Consider the following 15239-nt stretch of genomic DNA (forward strand, 5'->3'; position numbering starts at 1 on the left):
TGCGTGAGCCTTCAATTACAGCTGCTGACGTGGTAAAGAAAAAGGCAAAGGGTAGTCGTGCGTGTATGTGATTCTTTTCCACCATGAAAATGCCGGTATTTACGGTAAGATAAGATAACTGTTATTTGAGCTTAAGATATATTTCCAAAATCCTTTACTAAGAGAGGCGTTTCTTCTAGGAGCCGGACACGGACGAAGTTTTCGTGAATAATCTATCCTCATCTGATTACGACGACAGACTTCAAGCTGTAACGTAAGATCGGTGACTTTCCTTTGCGCACTCGTAAATATATCGTTGTGGGTTATATAAGCTTACATGCTAGCTTCTGGAATTCCTTGAAGAAATGTTCTCATGGGAAAGAATGTTAATTCTGATTTTTGCTCGGCAGCTAACAAATTTTGGCCAAGTCATACACAATTTTCTACTTGCGATCAGACAATTAATCTTTAGTACTTAAAACTCGAGCTCGGCTTTGAACCTTTATAAGCCTATACAGATATGCGCTCAGACATATATTGTCGAGGACAGCATAAACCAAACGTCTCTTGCTTCTGTCTTAATTTCCACCCAAAACGTTGAACGTTCGTAGATGTTCTGCACACCTTTGTTGTCATGTAACCCTTGTTGACCCGCAGTGGTGGAAACGTACTTGTATTTACTATACTGGAAAAGTATTTAGATATTCCAAGTGGTTGTTGTTTTACACAGAAGTTTACCTTGTCTGCTATATTTAAAACGTGCTTTTCTGGCCTCAGTATCTCTACTGTTGTGGTTACAATTAGAAGAACTACAGCTGTACACGTACAGCTAATCTTATTTTATGTTTGGAGGGTCACTAAGTGCACTTTTGATTCCGTTGTCCTAATTAAACTTCCCCTTATTCCTGAAATCCTGACAATTTTTCAAAGTCACCACCAATCCCACTAAACTTTTGTTTAGCTTTTCATGCTGACTGGAGAAGCCCTTTAGGATTATTTCAATCCCATTGTATAACAAAGTCATATTATTAATTATTTTCACCACCTGCTGTATCACCTTTAATCTCATAAGAAGTGTGGAATGATTGAGATATCCAGGGAGGAATGATGGAAAATGATACCTCAAGGCTGATAAGTCTTTATGTTGGGACAAGTGCTGGTGCTTATTATCAAATACCATCAATAGACTTTGACTATTTGTGGTATGTTTCACTTCTGAGGTAGAATAATTATAACCATGAGTATAAAGGTTGATCAACTATTGCATTGAAGTTGTTAGTGGTTTCTGCTTGTTATAATGAGGCTGTCCGTTTACTGTACTGTTTATTTCATAGGTTTGTCACAAAAATTAACTTTTTGAACTCAAGTAGCAATTTTCTATTTTTTCAAGTAAACAGCTAAATTTTATAGGATATTTTAATTTAGCAGGTTGATCCTCCCCAGTTGTAGCAGCCACAATTTTTTCATCTCGGACGCCCTGTGAATGCTGCGAGATCATTTATGTTCTTTCACTGCAGGAATATAAAAAATGCAGTCATTGGTAATAAGGCCAAGAAGTCCTCATTCATCAGACTTGACATTATACCAAAGATAATTCAACTACTTGTACAAGATGACACTGGGATTGAATTTGTTGTGGAATCAGTTGTGCTGTTGGGGAGTCTGGCAAGAGGTAGGGCTGGTTTCATGTAATTATTCTGATATTGATACTATTAATTATTTAATAGATATCAATACCATTACCTGTTGTATGCCCATTATTGTGATGAAAATTTAGACATCAGTGTACTGTAAGAATGCCAAAGAGATCCTTTGATTCTTTATGATTTACAAAAGATATTGATCTTACACCTGTATGTGTATGTCAACGTTTGTGAATATGTGAAATCATAGATTTGAACTGTGGTTAAAGAAATTAGTATGAGAGCGATCTTTGCAGTAATGATCAGTACTTAAGCAGGGGTGAAAATTAGAAAAATATTTGTAGGTGTTGTGCATTGATCTACAAAACTAGGGAAGATTAATACGAGGAGATACAGTGGAACCCCACAAACTCAAACTCCTTAGGGAAACAAAAACTAGTTTGAGTTAGCATGGGCTCAGCTGATGTTAAATTATGGAAAAAGTGGGCCAAGGGAAATTGAATCTTGTTCGAGTTAGGGAGGTGGGGGGGGGGGGGGGAGTTGAGTTTGTGGGGTTCCACTGAATTTGAATTTTCCTGAAATACATTGCACTCTTTTGTACAACATGTTTCAGTACACATTTTGTTAAGGACACAGTTATTATTTTTTTTCTTATGAACTTGAATAGCACCCCCAGTTTGGCCAAAGTGTTTCAGCAAATGGAGCCTTTGGTTTATATTCTGGAATCAGAATTTTCTCTTTTCCTTGTACATGTTTTTTTTTTAATCAGGTTCAGCTGAGAATGTCCAAGCTCTTTTAGCAACAGATTCACTGAATGTGCTATTAAAAGGTAACTTGTAATTAGTTCTCATAGTGGAGTGTCTTAACCATGACCAGCTACTGTTTTAACATAAGACTTATCAATTTACTACTGTAACAAACATACACAATGTACATGTATTTGTGTAGTGGTAGAGCATTGGATGATGGAATTTGAAGGTCTATTCTCTGTTTCTTCACAGAGCTCAAAACTTACATTGTACCATCTTTCTTCTTATTCTATTTACAAAACATGACGCTATTGACATTACTGATTCTAGCATTATGTAGGAGGCTTGAGGCACGTCATAAGTATGACCTTTGTAATGGGCTTGGGTCACCATAGAGTCTCTGTGGCTTAGTGGTAGAGCATCCCAGGAGGGAATCTGAAGGTGTGAGGTTTGATTCCTCATGGGGAATCAGAATTTTTTCTCTGTTGCACGCTTTTTCTATATTTCTTTACCAGGCTCAAAAATTACCAAAAAAACTTACCATCTTTCTTATTCTATTTACAAAAGATATATATTGTATGTTAGGCTGTCATGAAAAGCTAATGCTAAACTATTGGTATTGATTAGTTAATTTTATTTTGTTGTACCCACTGGACACATTCACATACCTGTACTCATATAGTTTAAGTTATCTTAACAAGGATGCAGTCTTTTATCTGGATAGTAAGTATATATTAAGCATGCATTTGTTTTTTTTATTATGATAGGAATTTGCCATTCAGATTCTCGAGTTGTTGAAGCATCTGTCAGATCACTGAGGACACTCTATGACTCTTCATTGACTCCATGTCGACCTGTCTTTGAGGTTAGTTTTCTCTAAGGTTATGCGCTGATCAATTCAAAGCTTCAACATCACCACCTCCCTGCCCCTTCCTTGGGCATTTGAACTTTTTAAATTTGGTTTGTGCAAATTCCCAAATTCAAGTTTTTGGGAGAATTCTTTTGCTGAAACAATTGCCAATTTTCAGGTATTATTAGTCAGCAAAGGTTTTTTTTTTATCAGGTGTCAATTAGAGACTGTCATAAAATTTTAAGATTAAATTCTATTTTACTTTGCCAAATTTAGTTATAATATATTTACCTTAATTCTCAGAAACAAAGCATTGTACCACAGCTCGTAGACCTGTTGTCTAGTTCCCAGTCTAATGCTGAGGGAGCTGCAGCAATCTTATCCAAATGTTGTCAGGTAAATATTGAGTGTTACCAACATACTATTAAGTTTCTCATTCATGACCTATAAAGCAATGGGATGGATGGGAGGCAATGTGCCTTTCCTCATATGCAAAGTCACCATTTTTAAGTCTCAAAATTTTAACCAGAACTCATACAACTTGGCTAAAATGTCTTCAAGTTATACTTTGAGTAAAACATCTCCAAATTCAACTTGATCATCTTGAAACTTGACCAAAAACATTTACATGTAGGTGGGGCACAAGTGGTCAAGTAGCTTGAGTCTCAATTGAAGGTCAACCTGTGTTTGACAGGTACAGGCTTTATACAATCATGTATGTTTTGTGGTGAACATTTCACCTCTTGTCAACTAAGATTCAATTACATTTTACTTTCAGGGTCCTGCACATCAGGCTTTGTTATGTAATATGGGAGCAGTGACTGCCTTACTGCCACTTTTGGTCTGTGATATTCCCAAGATACAACAGCCAGCACTTCAGTGCTATTCATCCATGTCCTTTCAGAATGGGGCTGTGTCAATTGCTATGAAGTCAGGTATAGACCTGAAAATGAATACCAAGAACCTTTTTTTGACTTTATTGTGAATGAAAAATTTATGATTGTGTGGCATTGAAAGAATTACGTACAATTTACTGGTGTACGAACTCTAAACAACTTTCAACACTGTACAGCATGGCAAAGAGTGTAATTGTGCAATAACACATCCCCATTTAAAACTGTACTTCACCATTTAAAAATGTACTTGATATTTGAGGTATCTTAGTTCCTGAATGAGCCAATCAGATCTCAAATGCATTTTTAATGAGTTCTCTGGGAACTAAGTTCCTGTGTCAACCAATCAGATTTGGTTTGCAAAATGGACTTTGCTCTTTAGGAACTAAGTTCCTCAATAAACCAATGACATGGAAGAATACATGACATGACATTTCTAAATTAAGGTTTGCCTATTTTATTTATGTCAACACTAAATAGAGCAGACAACAATGTTACACTTTGGAAATGAGTCGAATACACGATGGTCTACACGGCAACTAAAAGGCATCTGATACTATACAATTCTGTAAAAAATGCCACAAGGGTTTTGCTGCACTTTTTACCAGCGCTAATACATAATCTTATTAGAAGTTTTCTTGTGTAGTATCGCTAAGTATTTTTACAAGTTGTACCGTAATTTGACGAGCCTGCTGGGTGTGTGAAAATACTAAAAAGGAGTAAAAATACTCAGCGATACTATGCAAAAAACGGCTAATAAGTTATTTATTATCCAACACGCCAAACTGTTATCTATGTTGTTCAGTGCAGGTGAATTTCGCGGATATTTATTTACGGGGAATGCATGACAGAAGTATGCGAAGCGGTACCAAACTGACGCGTTGTTTTGTAGCTGTTTCTATTTTCTTCAATGAATTAAAGGAAGAAATTTCCTGGACGTCGAGCTGTTCTTCTTCATTTGATTCATCTAGTAAACTTGGATCTATATTTGCCAGCCTTTCTGACTCTTTGTCGTCGGATATTTGATTCAAATTGTCTGCCGTTTTGTTTTTCGTCATTTAACTACAAATCCACCATTCTTCGCTTGCACGATGCGAGAAAATCTGTTTAACCAATAGTGTAGATTACAAATACCGGGTGACATTTGTACTCAACCAATCGTTTTCTAACATTTTCAACACTGTAGGGTATGTATAAAGGGCAGAAATATCCTCTCCTACGATTCAAATGCGTTGTTTAGTTTGTTTCGGAAGAGTATTTTGCTACGCTTCAATGATCTCGTCTCGGATTGGTCAAAAACTGACAGGTGTATTCATGCGTGGAAATGAACTTACAGTTGCAAAATGAGATGAAATCGGCGTTGAGTTTTTTGTTTTCCTCTTCTCTCTCGGGAGTTAAAAAAATCCATTTCCAAAGGAAAATTAGGCAGATCTTCATCGGCTTATTTGCTTGTTGCCATGTCTAGTCTAACATTTTTACGGAAGTTTTTGCCAGTTTTTAATGAAAAATGCCGAAGTCACTCGCGCGAAAAACAAAGTGTCGCGAGGCATTGACATCACTAGCGTGAATCAGTGGGAAGCACGCTCGCACAATGATTGAGTTTGATTGCACGACTCTTACAAGCTATGTTATGATAGGCAACATAAACCGGTCTAAAAACTTATCGCAAGAGCAACATTACCGGGGGAGACTGTTTTGACTTGTGTACATCACCATTTCAAATTGTACTTGACATTAAAGGTAACTTAGTTCATGAATGAGCCAATCAGATCTCAAATACATTTTTCATGAGGTCTTTGGGAGCTAAGTTCCTGTGTCAACCAATCATATTTGGTTTGTAATATCAACTTTGTTCTTTAGGAACTAAGTTCCTCTACAAACCAATAACATGGAAGAATATATGACATGTCATTTCTAAACTTTAAGGTTTGCCTGTTTTATTCATGTGAATACTAAATAGAACAGACAACAATTAACGATTGGTTCATACGTCAGCTTGCGTTCATCGAGATATGAAGCACGAGGGAAGTTGGGAGAGCACGAAAGGTGCCTAAGAGTTGCTCGAGGCGTTGCCGAGAGCAACTCTAGCTTCTTGAGTGCTCTCCAAACTTCCCAAGTGCTTCATATCTCGATGAACGCACAGCTGACGTATGAACCAATTGTTTTATAACATTTTCAACGCTGTAGTTTTTGTATAATGGGCAGAAATTCCCTCTCCCACGCTTCAATGTGTTGTTTATTTTGTTTTGGAAAAGTATTTCGCTATGCTTCAATGATCTTGTCTCAGATTGGTCAAAAAGTGACAGGTGAATTCATGTGTGGAAATGAAGTTAGAGTTGGGAAACAAGATGAAACCGTTGATTGTTTTGTTTTCCCTTTCTCTGGGTTCTTTCTCGAAAGTTAAATCCATTCCCGATGAAAAAGTAGGCAGATCTTTATTGGCTTGTTCGCTTTTTGCCATGTCTAGTTTAACTTTTTTTACGGAAGTTTTCCCCGTTTTTTAATGAAAAAGTCTGATCAAAAGTCACTCGCGCGAAAAAATTTTTTTTCTCGAGGGACTTGTCTGCTGAGGTCATGAGAGTGCACAATAGGAATATGAAGCACGCTCGCGCTTTTGATTAGACAAATCTACAAGCTATGTTATAATTTGAATTTCTAACATATAGCAGAGCTGAGCAATCAAACTCAGTATCTGTAAGCGTGCTCCAGATCTCGATAGCGCACGCTGTTGGTGCGCGCAAATGGCTTCGCCAGAAATTTTTTTTCGCGTGAGCGGCGAATTTGTGAACACGGAGAAAAATATTTTATTTCGCGACAATAAAGGATAAAAATAGAGCCTTGGCCCACCAATACCAAAACGAAGACAATTTTGCGACCTTTCCCTTTGACTCGAGTTCTTAACTGAGGTAGAAAAAGAGAAAAACAACGGGAAACGGGACTCGGCATCAGTGCCGTCACGATTCGCTTCACTGAACAAACACTTCTAAGATAGTGTTGTCCGTTATTCGTGTTGGAATTCGGATGCAAAATTACCCCGGCTATGTTATAAACTGTGTAATTCGATTGCTTGTTCTTTATCATTGCCGGTACAAAGTTTTGTACAACGAAAGAAGAGAATTGGCAAGTTAATTTTGACATGAAAACCGCCGGATAGACATTACTCATATGATCGCTTTTTAACTATATCGGCGCTGATAAAAAGCGCGGCAAAACCACTCACGGCAATACGCCTCGAGCAACTCTTAGGCATCTTTCGTGCTCTCCAAACTTCCCGCGTGCTTCATATCTCGATGAACGCACGCTGACGTATGAACCAATCGTTAATTGTTGTCTGTTCTATTTAGTATTCACATGAATAAAACAGGCAAACCTTAAAGGTTAGAAATGACATGTCATATATTCTTCCATGTTATTGGTTTGTTGAGGAACTTAGTTCCTAAAGAACAAAGTTGATATTACAAACCAAATATGATTGGTTGACACAGGAACTTAGCTCCCAAAGACCTCCTGAAAAATGTATTTGAGATCTGCTTGGCTCATTCATGAACTAAGTTACCTTTAATGTCAAGTACAATTTGAAATGGTGATGTACACAAGTCAAAACAGTCTCCCCCGGTAATGTTGCTCTTGCGATAAGTTTTTAGACCGGTTTATGTTGCTTATCATAACATAGCTTGTAAGAGTCGTGCAATCAAACTCGATCATTGCACGAGCGTGCTTCCCACTGATTCACGCTAGTGATGTCAATGCCTCGCAACACTTTGTTTTTCGCGCGAGTGACTTCGGCATTTTTCATTAAAAACCGGCAAAAACTTCCGTAAAAATGTTAGACTAGACATGGTAACAAGCGAATAAGCCGATGAAGATCTGCCTAATTTTCCTTTGGAAATGGATTTTTTTAACTCCCGAGAGAGAAGAGGAAAACAAAAAACTCAACGCCGATTTCATCTCATTTCGCAACTGTAAGTTCATTTCCACACATGAATACACCTGTCAGTTTTTGACCAATCCGAGACGAGATCATTGAAGCGTAGCAAAATACCTTTTCGAAACAAACTAAACAACGCATTTGAATCGTAGGAGAGGATATTTCTGCCCTTTATACATACACTACAGCGTTGAAAATGTTAGAAAACGATTGGTTGAGTACAAATGTCACCCGGTATTTGTAATCTACACTATGGTTAAACAGATTTTCTCGCATCACGCAAGCGAAGAATGGTGGATTTGTAGTTAAATGCAGAAAAACAAAACGGCAGACAATTTGAATCAAATATCCGACGACGAAGAGTCAGAATGGCTGGCAAATATAAATCCAAGTTTACTAGATGAATCAAATGAAGAAGAACAGCTCGATGTCCAGGAAATTTCTTCTTTTAATTCATTGAAGAAAATAGAAACAGGAACAAAACAACGCGCCAGTATGGTACCGCTTCGCATGCTTCTGTCACGCATTCCCCGTAAATAAATATCCGCGAAATTCACCCTCACTGAACAACATAGATAACAGTTTGGCGTGTTGGATAAGAAATAACTTATTAGCCGTTTTTTTGCATAGTATCGCTGAAAATTTTTACTCCTTTTTGAATTTTCACTCGTCCTGCGGGCTCGTCAAATTATGGTACAACTTGTAAAAATACTTAGTGATACTACACAAGAAAACTTCTAATAAGTTTATGTATTAGCGCTGGTAAAAAGCGCAGCAAAACCCTTGTGGCATTTTTTACAGAATTGTATAGTATCAGATGCCTTTTCGTTGCCGTGTAGACCGTCGTGTATTCGACTCCTACCAAAGTGTAACATTGTTGTCTGCTCTATTTGGTGTTGACATAAATAAAACAGGCACACCTTAATTTAGAAATGTCATGTCATGTATTCTTCCATGTCATTGGTTTATTAAGGAACTTAGTTCCTAAAGAGCAAAGTCCATTTTGCAAACCAAATCTGATTGGTTGACACAGGAACTTAGTTTCCAGAGAACTCATTAAAAATGCATTTGAGATCTGATTGGCTCATTCAGGAACTAAGATACCTCAAATGTCAAGTACATTTTTAAATGGTGAAATACAGTTTTAAATGGGGATGTGTTCAATATGAAATAGCAACTATAACACTTCCATTGTTATGGCCAGAAAAAAAACTAAAATTAATGACGTCACTGCATTTCGGATGTTACTAAACTGCACCTAGCACCAAAAAAAAACAAAAAAAAAAAAACGAGAAAACAGGCATAGTACATTGAAAATTGTGCCAGCAGCAAAACGGTGGCAATGAAATGACAAAGAAAAGCGTTAATTAAATAATAAGCATAATTACAGGGTGAAAAAGACTTAAATAATTGAATTTCAATCACACAAAAGTAAAAAGAAAAAACCAGTGAGAAAAAATGTTGCACTTAGAACTTACATGAGATATTTTTGTTCCTAATTTGAATTTTTTATTCTGTGCAAATCCAAAGCAACACATCAAGGTGAGCGGCTAGTTCAAATATTTACTAAGCTGCTCTCAAGAGACAGACCAGATGAAATTCAACTTGGAGCTGCAAAGTGGTATGTTGATCTTCCAACTGTCTGTCTATTTTGTGTCTTTTGGTCATTCTGACCTTCCATCCATCTGCCTGCCTGTCTGTGATTTGGTCTGTCATTCTTCCTTTCCATTGGTCTCTCTTTCCATCCGCCTCCTGGTTCCATTTACCGCCTCCCGGTTAGCTCAATTGTTAGAGTACCGGACTGTTGTGCAGGAGGTCGTGAGTTCAAATCCGGCCGGACCAACACTCAGGGTCTTTATTTAATTAACTGAGAAGAAAGTGCTGCCTTTGTAATAATATCTGCAAATGGTTAGACTTTCTAGTCTTCTCGGATAGGGATGATAAATGGAGGTCCTGTCTCCTGCAGGGTTGGGGTAGGTGATGTTAATTTCCCACACACGAGATTACTGTGTGATGGATGTCCTCCCCGGGGTAGGATGGGTGGGTAAAAAAAGGGGTTAGGTGTCAATTGGAACGATAGTTCTGTTCCTTTCTCCTGCCATTCCTGTGGCGAATGAATTAAACTGTCTTAAACTTAAACTTAAATTAAACATCCTTTCAGCTATCTGCCCATGCATCCATCCATCTACCTGCTTGTTTGTCCAGCAAATTGTTTGCATTTGTGTCTATTAAATTCTACATGTTTTTTTTTTTCTAGTGGTCCAATCCATCTTTCTTTCTGGTTGTTGATCTGTCTGTCTGTTGGTCAGTCAATCTATGTGTCTAATATGTAATCTCTTTGTTTTTTTATCCCCCTGGGTCCACAAAACTCTCTATCTCCATGTACCTAACTGTCCTCACTAACTGCTTGTACAGGAATATGTACATGTATGATGCATGAATGAATTACGTAAAGTAAGTTTTTGTCTATCTGATGAATTAAAGGTATATTTTCTTCTGCAGTTTGACAAACATGCACAGAGCAGGGGCAGTGTCAGCAGCAGAACACCACTCACTATTGATCAAGGTGTGTAAATCCCTTCAGTAATTACAGCCATATTATTATTCATTGTACCTGATGCATTGTATTCAACTTTATCATCACATCTCAATTCTTGGTGACAAGAGGTCACTGACATTTAATCTCAATATTCTAACTTATTCATGACTAATGCAAAGAGCACAACATAGTCTGCAAGCAAGCCCTTATTATTTGTGATTCAGCACAAGCATTGCTTCACCAACATAACAGTACAAGGCTTTGAGCAACAGAGCAACATGAGCCAGTGAGAGGTGTGAAAGGGATTTAGTACTGATTGCAAAGCTTTCCCTGGCTCGTCTTTGCGGGCAGAGAAACGAATGTGTGTCCTGCAGCACTTATGGTGAGGGCCTGCTCACAAGTGCCAGTGTTGCTTCACCTATGGGAAAGTATGAGGTATTAAGCAATGTGAACCAGTGAGAGGTGTGGTAGGGGTCTAATACTGATTGGAAAGCCCCCCTCTGGCCTGTCTCTGTGTGAGGAGAAACATACATCCTGTAGCACTTATCACGAGGGCCTGCTTGCAAGCCAGGTACAACAATGGTCATGGGGACTATGAATCTCAAACTCATATAATTTTCTTTCACTGCAGCTACTCCTAGAAAGGATGAATTTTATGCATGACCCTGGAGTATATTGTTGGGAGGAACAGAGGGGAGGGTACTCTCACATGAAGGGATGGCAGGATGCCAGTTGTCTTGACTATGTGCGAGACAATAGTTCATGATGTGCATGATAGTTCATATGATGCACGATCCTCGCAGTAGATAGCGCTATTTAAGCAATAGCAAAAATCAGAGCTGAAAAAAATCAGGCCTGTACGGGATTCGAACCACTGACCTCTGGGATACTGGTGCAGCACTCTACCAATTGAGCTAACAAGCCAACTGGGAGCAGGCCGTTAAGTTGATTCATAATAAACCTGTGAAAGTGATAAATGATAGTTCATGTTGTACAGAGTGTATACGATACATGACTGTGAGTTTTTAAACACTGAACACCAATTAATGTACAAGAAATGTATGATCAAGAAGGATTGGGGGCAGTACCGACTCTTTTCAGCAGCCCAGTGGTCTGTAGTTCTTCCCCCATTAATTGGTAAATAAGATGTTGACATATTGGTAACAAACGATTGCTCTTCAAGGTTCTTGCCACAGTGGTCCGAATGTGTAAGTGGGACAAGAACCTCACTGTCAGAGCCGAGGCAGCAGAGACATTAGGTCAGTTGTAATTAAATATTAAATTTTCTTGTTTAATAAATGTAGAGGTTGTTTTGCATTTAACTTTGACCAGATTTGAAAAGGCTCAACCTTGTGTATCTGTACGAGGGCAAGGTGGCTTACTTAACAAAATATATTCCATGTTGTTTTGAGTCTGTTCAGTAGATCACAGATGATGCTTTGATAAAAATCAAAATGTAGTTGATGGTGAGGTGACTAATGTGTCTGTCCTCCAGTAAATCATAACCAAGAACCAACCAAAATGGCTGCATAATGCGGCTTATCAAATAAAAAGTACCTTTCATGTAGTTCATCCTCGTATCTGTAGCTTGCCTCATCTTCCCAGACATTATGTATAATTATCACAAGTAGTTAGTCCTCAAAAATTTTCCAGGTTCCCCTCAGCTGACAGTTTGTTAGTGGCCATGTCATCTTGAGAGAGATAGAAGCCCTGTGATAAACAACCATCCTCCCTAAGAACACCACAAAGGTGACCCTTCCTCAGGCTATTTCCAGGACATTTTGTTCTTAATTCTGTGTTACCACACAATTGCCAAAGGTTTTTCATTGTTATTTATGAGAACCGGGGTTGAATCCTAACTACTTTTAATTAGCACTAACAAGAAAATACAGTCCTGTTTGAGTGCATGATTTCAAAAACAAAGTAATCACAACAGCTAATCAGGGGAAAGGAAAATATCACAACCAGCCAATGAGAATTAAATGTAAAAGTAAGCATCTTGCTCAAAGTGCAAGAAATGCATGTGGCGAGGTGGCAATTTGGTTTTCTTTTTGAATCTGGATGGCATGAGTTTTCTGGACCAATCACAGAGCGTTGAAAGTAAAATCCATGTAATCCTTAATTACTTTTGACAGTCAATTGAGAATTGCTCTATCAAGCAGTTGCTATTTATGTTCATCCACTAGACCAGTCAAATAGTAGTGGTTTGTACAGGTAAATGTTAGTGTATGAAGCTGTCTTTTATGGTCAACAATTTGATTTGCCACTTCTTTCAGCATTCCTCATTGAAGAAGACACAGAGCTACAGAGGACGGCAGCCATTTCTGATCACCTGATAAAAACACTAACTGGTTTCCTGGTCAAGAGTGACTTGGACGACAGCTCATACGCTCTCATGAGAGAGGTGGATATGATCACATACATGTAGGGGAGGAGTGGAGGGGCAGTCCTTCTCGCATTGTTGTTCTTCTTGATGAGGTTTCAGAAAGTTACATCAGAGTAAAGTAAATTCAAAGGACACTCATGATAGCAGAAACTCTAATAACGACCACCTTCAGTATTAGAGCAAATGCGCATCTGCCCCTCCCCCCACAACTAACATCAACCCTAACTTATTGTCAGCTGATTGTTGTTGGTTCAGGGGAGGAGAGGGGTGGGTGTGCAGCTGCTCAGATACTGACAATGATCAAACATTGCATATTTAATGAATACTGCTTTCCTTATTTTCTTCTTCTTCTTCTTCTTCTTATTATTATTATTATTATTATTATTATTATTATTATGAATATCTAACTTTTAATTCTTTTTTTTTTTTATAGAGTGCATTTAAAGCTCTTGCCTCTGTTGGAGCAAATGATGAAGACATTAGGAAAAAGGTTAAACGACGCTTCTCCCTGCAACATTATTATTGACAACTTAATATTTGAAGCTGATTCGTTTTCATCAGTTTTTGTTAATCTAACACGAGAACTTAATCATGTCATCCTAACTCCCCGTATTCTTAGTTTCTCTGTCAAAAAATTAGTCAGAGAAAATTTTCATTGGTGTATCTTATAGTTTTCTGATTATTTTCTTATTTACATCATGAGAAAAAGTTGTGTCACATTTAGGGCTGGTTATTTACACAAAGTCAAATCAAAACCAAGGTTTTACACAATCAGTGGGCTTCAGGCTTTCTCTATAAGAGGGTTGTTTTCATTAAATAAATGTCCTTCCATGGTTAGCTTTTGGCCCTCTTCTCTTGACACTGTTCACAAGAATAAATGTTCAGATAAAAGGTTCTGCTAAATTTAGGATTTTCAAGGGAGTAGTTTTGTGAAACAATGGCTAAACTTTGTTTGACTAATCAACCTTAAACTTTTGTTTTTCTTCTCCAATTTGGCTTCATTAAGGCTTTTTAGTACTTTCTGTAAATCAGCAAATGAATAACAGCAAATAATCTTCTCAAACTGCATTGACTCACATTAACTTTCAAATGAACCTATCACTGTGTAAGATAATTCTAGTATCAAAAGTTCTTTTAACCCTCTTACTCCTATTAGTGACCAAGACAGAATTTCTCATTACAATATCAAAATAATATCAAGCAGACAAGTGATAAGATTGAAGAAAAATATCAAATAGGGATTATAAGTTGATCCAATACCAAATTGTCCAAGCTAACATCATAAGAATTGTATGGCAGGCAGTGAGGAGAATTCGTGTAAGATCTTGGCCGTTAAAAGGGTTAATACTGGTAGCTCTTCTGTAATATAATATCCTTCAAATTATATGATTTTGATTTGGGAGCCAACTGTCTTATTTTCTTTTCTTGTAATGGTTTACTAATGTTTGAAAGTGTATGAGATTGAACCACATGGTTTGCTCTGCAGATCATCGATATCGAATGCACGATGGATCACGTGGTATCTGGTCTAGAGGATCCCAACACTAACGTTAAGTTAGCAGCAGTGAAGTGTCTCCACAGCCTATCTCGTTCTGTGCAACAGCTAAGAACTAGTTTCCAGGACACAGCGGTTTGGAAGCCCATTATGAAATTACTTCAGGACGCCAATGATAACATGATGACTGTGGCTTCCTCTGCCCTCTGTAATCTGTTGCTTGAATTCTCTCCAAGTAAAGAGGTAAATATGGAAGGAATAGCCCAGTCAATACACATCCATCCATCCCACAAACTTAAATTCTATTGTTATACTTCAGAAGAAAATTATTAGAATAATTTCCACGAAAGTCATTCTATGCTCATACTGATTCCATTTTTAAGGAATTGCAAATGTTAAAGTTTCCTGATATTTTTTTGTTTCAATTTGCAAAGTTTGTGTGTCTTTAAAAAAATGGCCTTCTTCCTCATGTATTAAAAAAATGTTTGAAACTGATAACTCAACTTTACTCTTACAATACTAGAAACTCTGATACCTACTACCTGTTTTATGCTCGAACCAATGTAAGACGGTTTCCCCTTTCAGGGACTAAAATTATTTATTTCTCTTAATAAAACACAAAATGCCCCTACAGTCTCTCTTTTTAAATCTAGACTATAGGAATGTCTCCTTTCCTCATTCTCTTCAAGTAGCCATAGTAAGTTGTTTTTTTTTTTTTTGCAGAGTTTTTTTAGTATGCCTGCTCGCTTTCTTTTTGTGTGCGTGTGCTCGTATTTT

The 15239-nt window shown here is 37.6% G+C and overlaps 1 protein-coding gene across 3 annotated transcripts in view; it reads left to right on the forward strand.

Annotated features, from left to right (window-relative positions):
- The window catches only part of LOC111333165 (armadillo repeat-containing protein 8), a 25388-nt gene continuing 10149 nt past the window's right edge, over positions 1 to 15239 (forward strand). Inside the window, exons 1-14 of one of the 3 annotated variants that reach the window (XM_088744465.1) lie at positions 41 to 104; positions 180 to 253; positions 1055 to 1181; positions 1497 to 1651; positions 2392 to 2451; positions 3139 to 3236; positions 3525 to 3617; positions 4000 to 4156; positions 9573 to 9663; positions 10545 to 10608; positions 11765 to 11840; positions 12858 to 12985; positions 13401 to 13457; positions 14454 to 14705. In XM_088744465.1, coding sequence (XP_088600591.1) covers positions 1084 to 1181; positions 1497 to 1651; positions 2392 to 2451; positions 3139 to 3236; positions 3525 to 3617; positions 4000 to 4156; positions 9573 to 9663; positions 10545 to 10608; positions 11765 to 11840; positions 12858 to 12985; positions 13401 to 13457; positions 14454 to 14705 — 1329 coding nt within the window. In that variant the 5' untranslated portion in view covers positions 41 to 104; positions 180 to 253; positions 1055 to 1083. Of the gene's footprint in view, positions 105 to 179; positions 254 to 1051; positions 1182 to 1496; positions 1652 to 2391; positions 2452 to 3138; positions 3237 to 3524; positions 3618 to 3999; positions 4157 to 9572; positions 9664 to 10544; positions 10609 to 11764; positions 11841 to 12857; positions 12986 to 13400; positions 13458 to 14453; positions 14706 to 15239 lie in introns of all 3 variants that reach the window. The other 2 variants (XM_088744466.1, XM_022938689.2) reach the window with 2 other exon arrangements.

This window comes from Stylophora pistillata, chromosome 14 (assembly GCF_964205215.1).
Source record: "Stylophora pistillata chromosome 14, jaStyPist1.2, whole genome shotgun sequence".
NCBI classification, from domain to species: Eukaryota; Metazoa; Cnidaria; class Anthozoa; order Scleractinia; family Pocilloporidae; genus Stylophora; species Stylophora pistillata.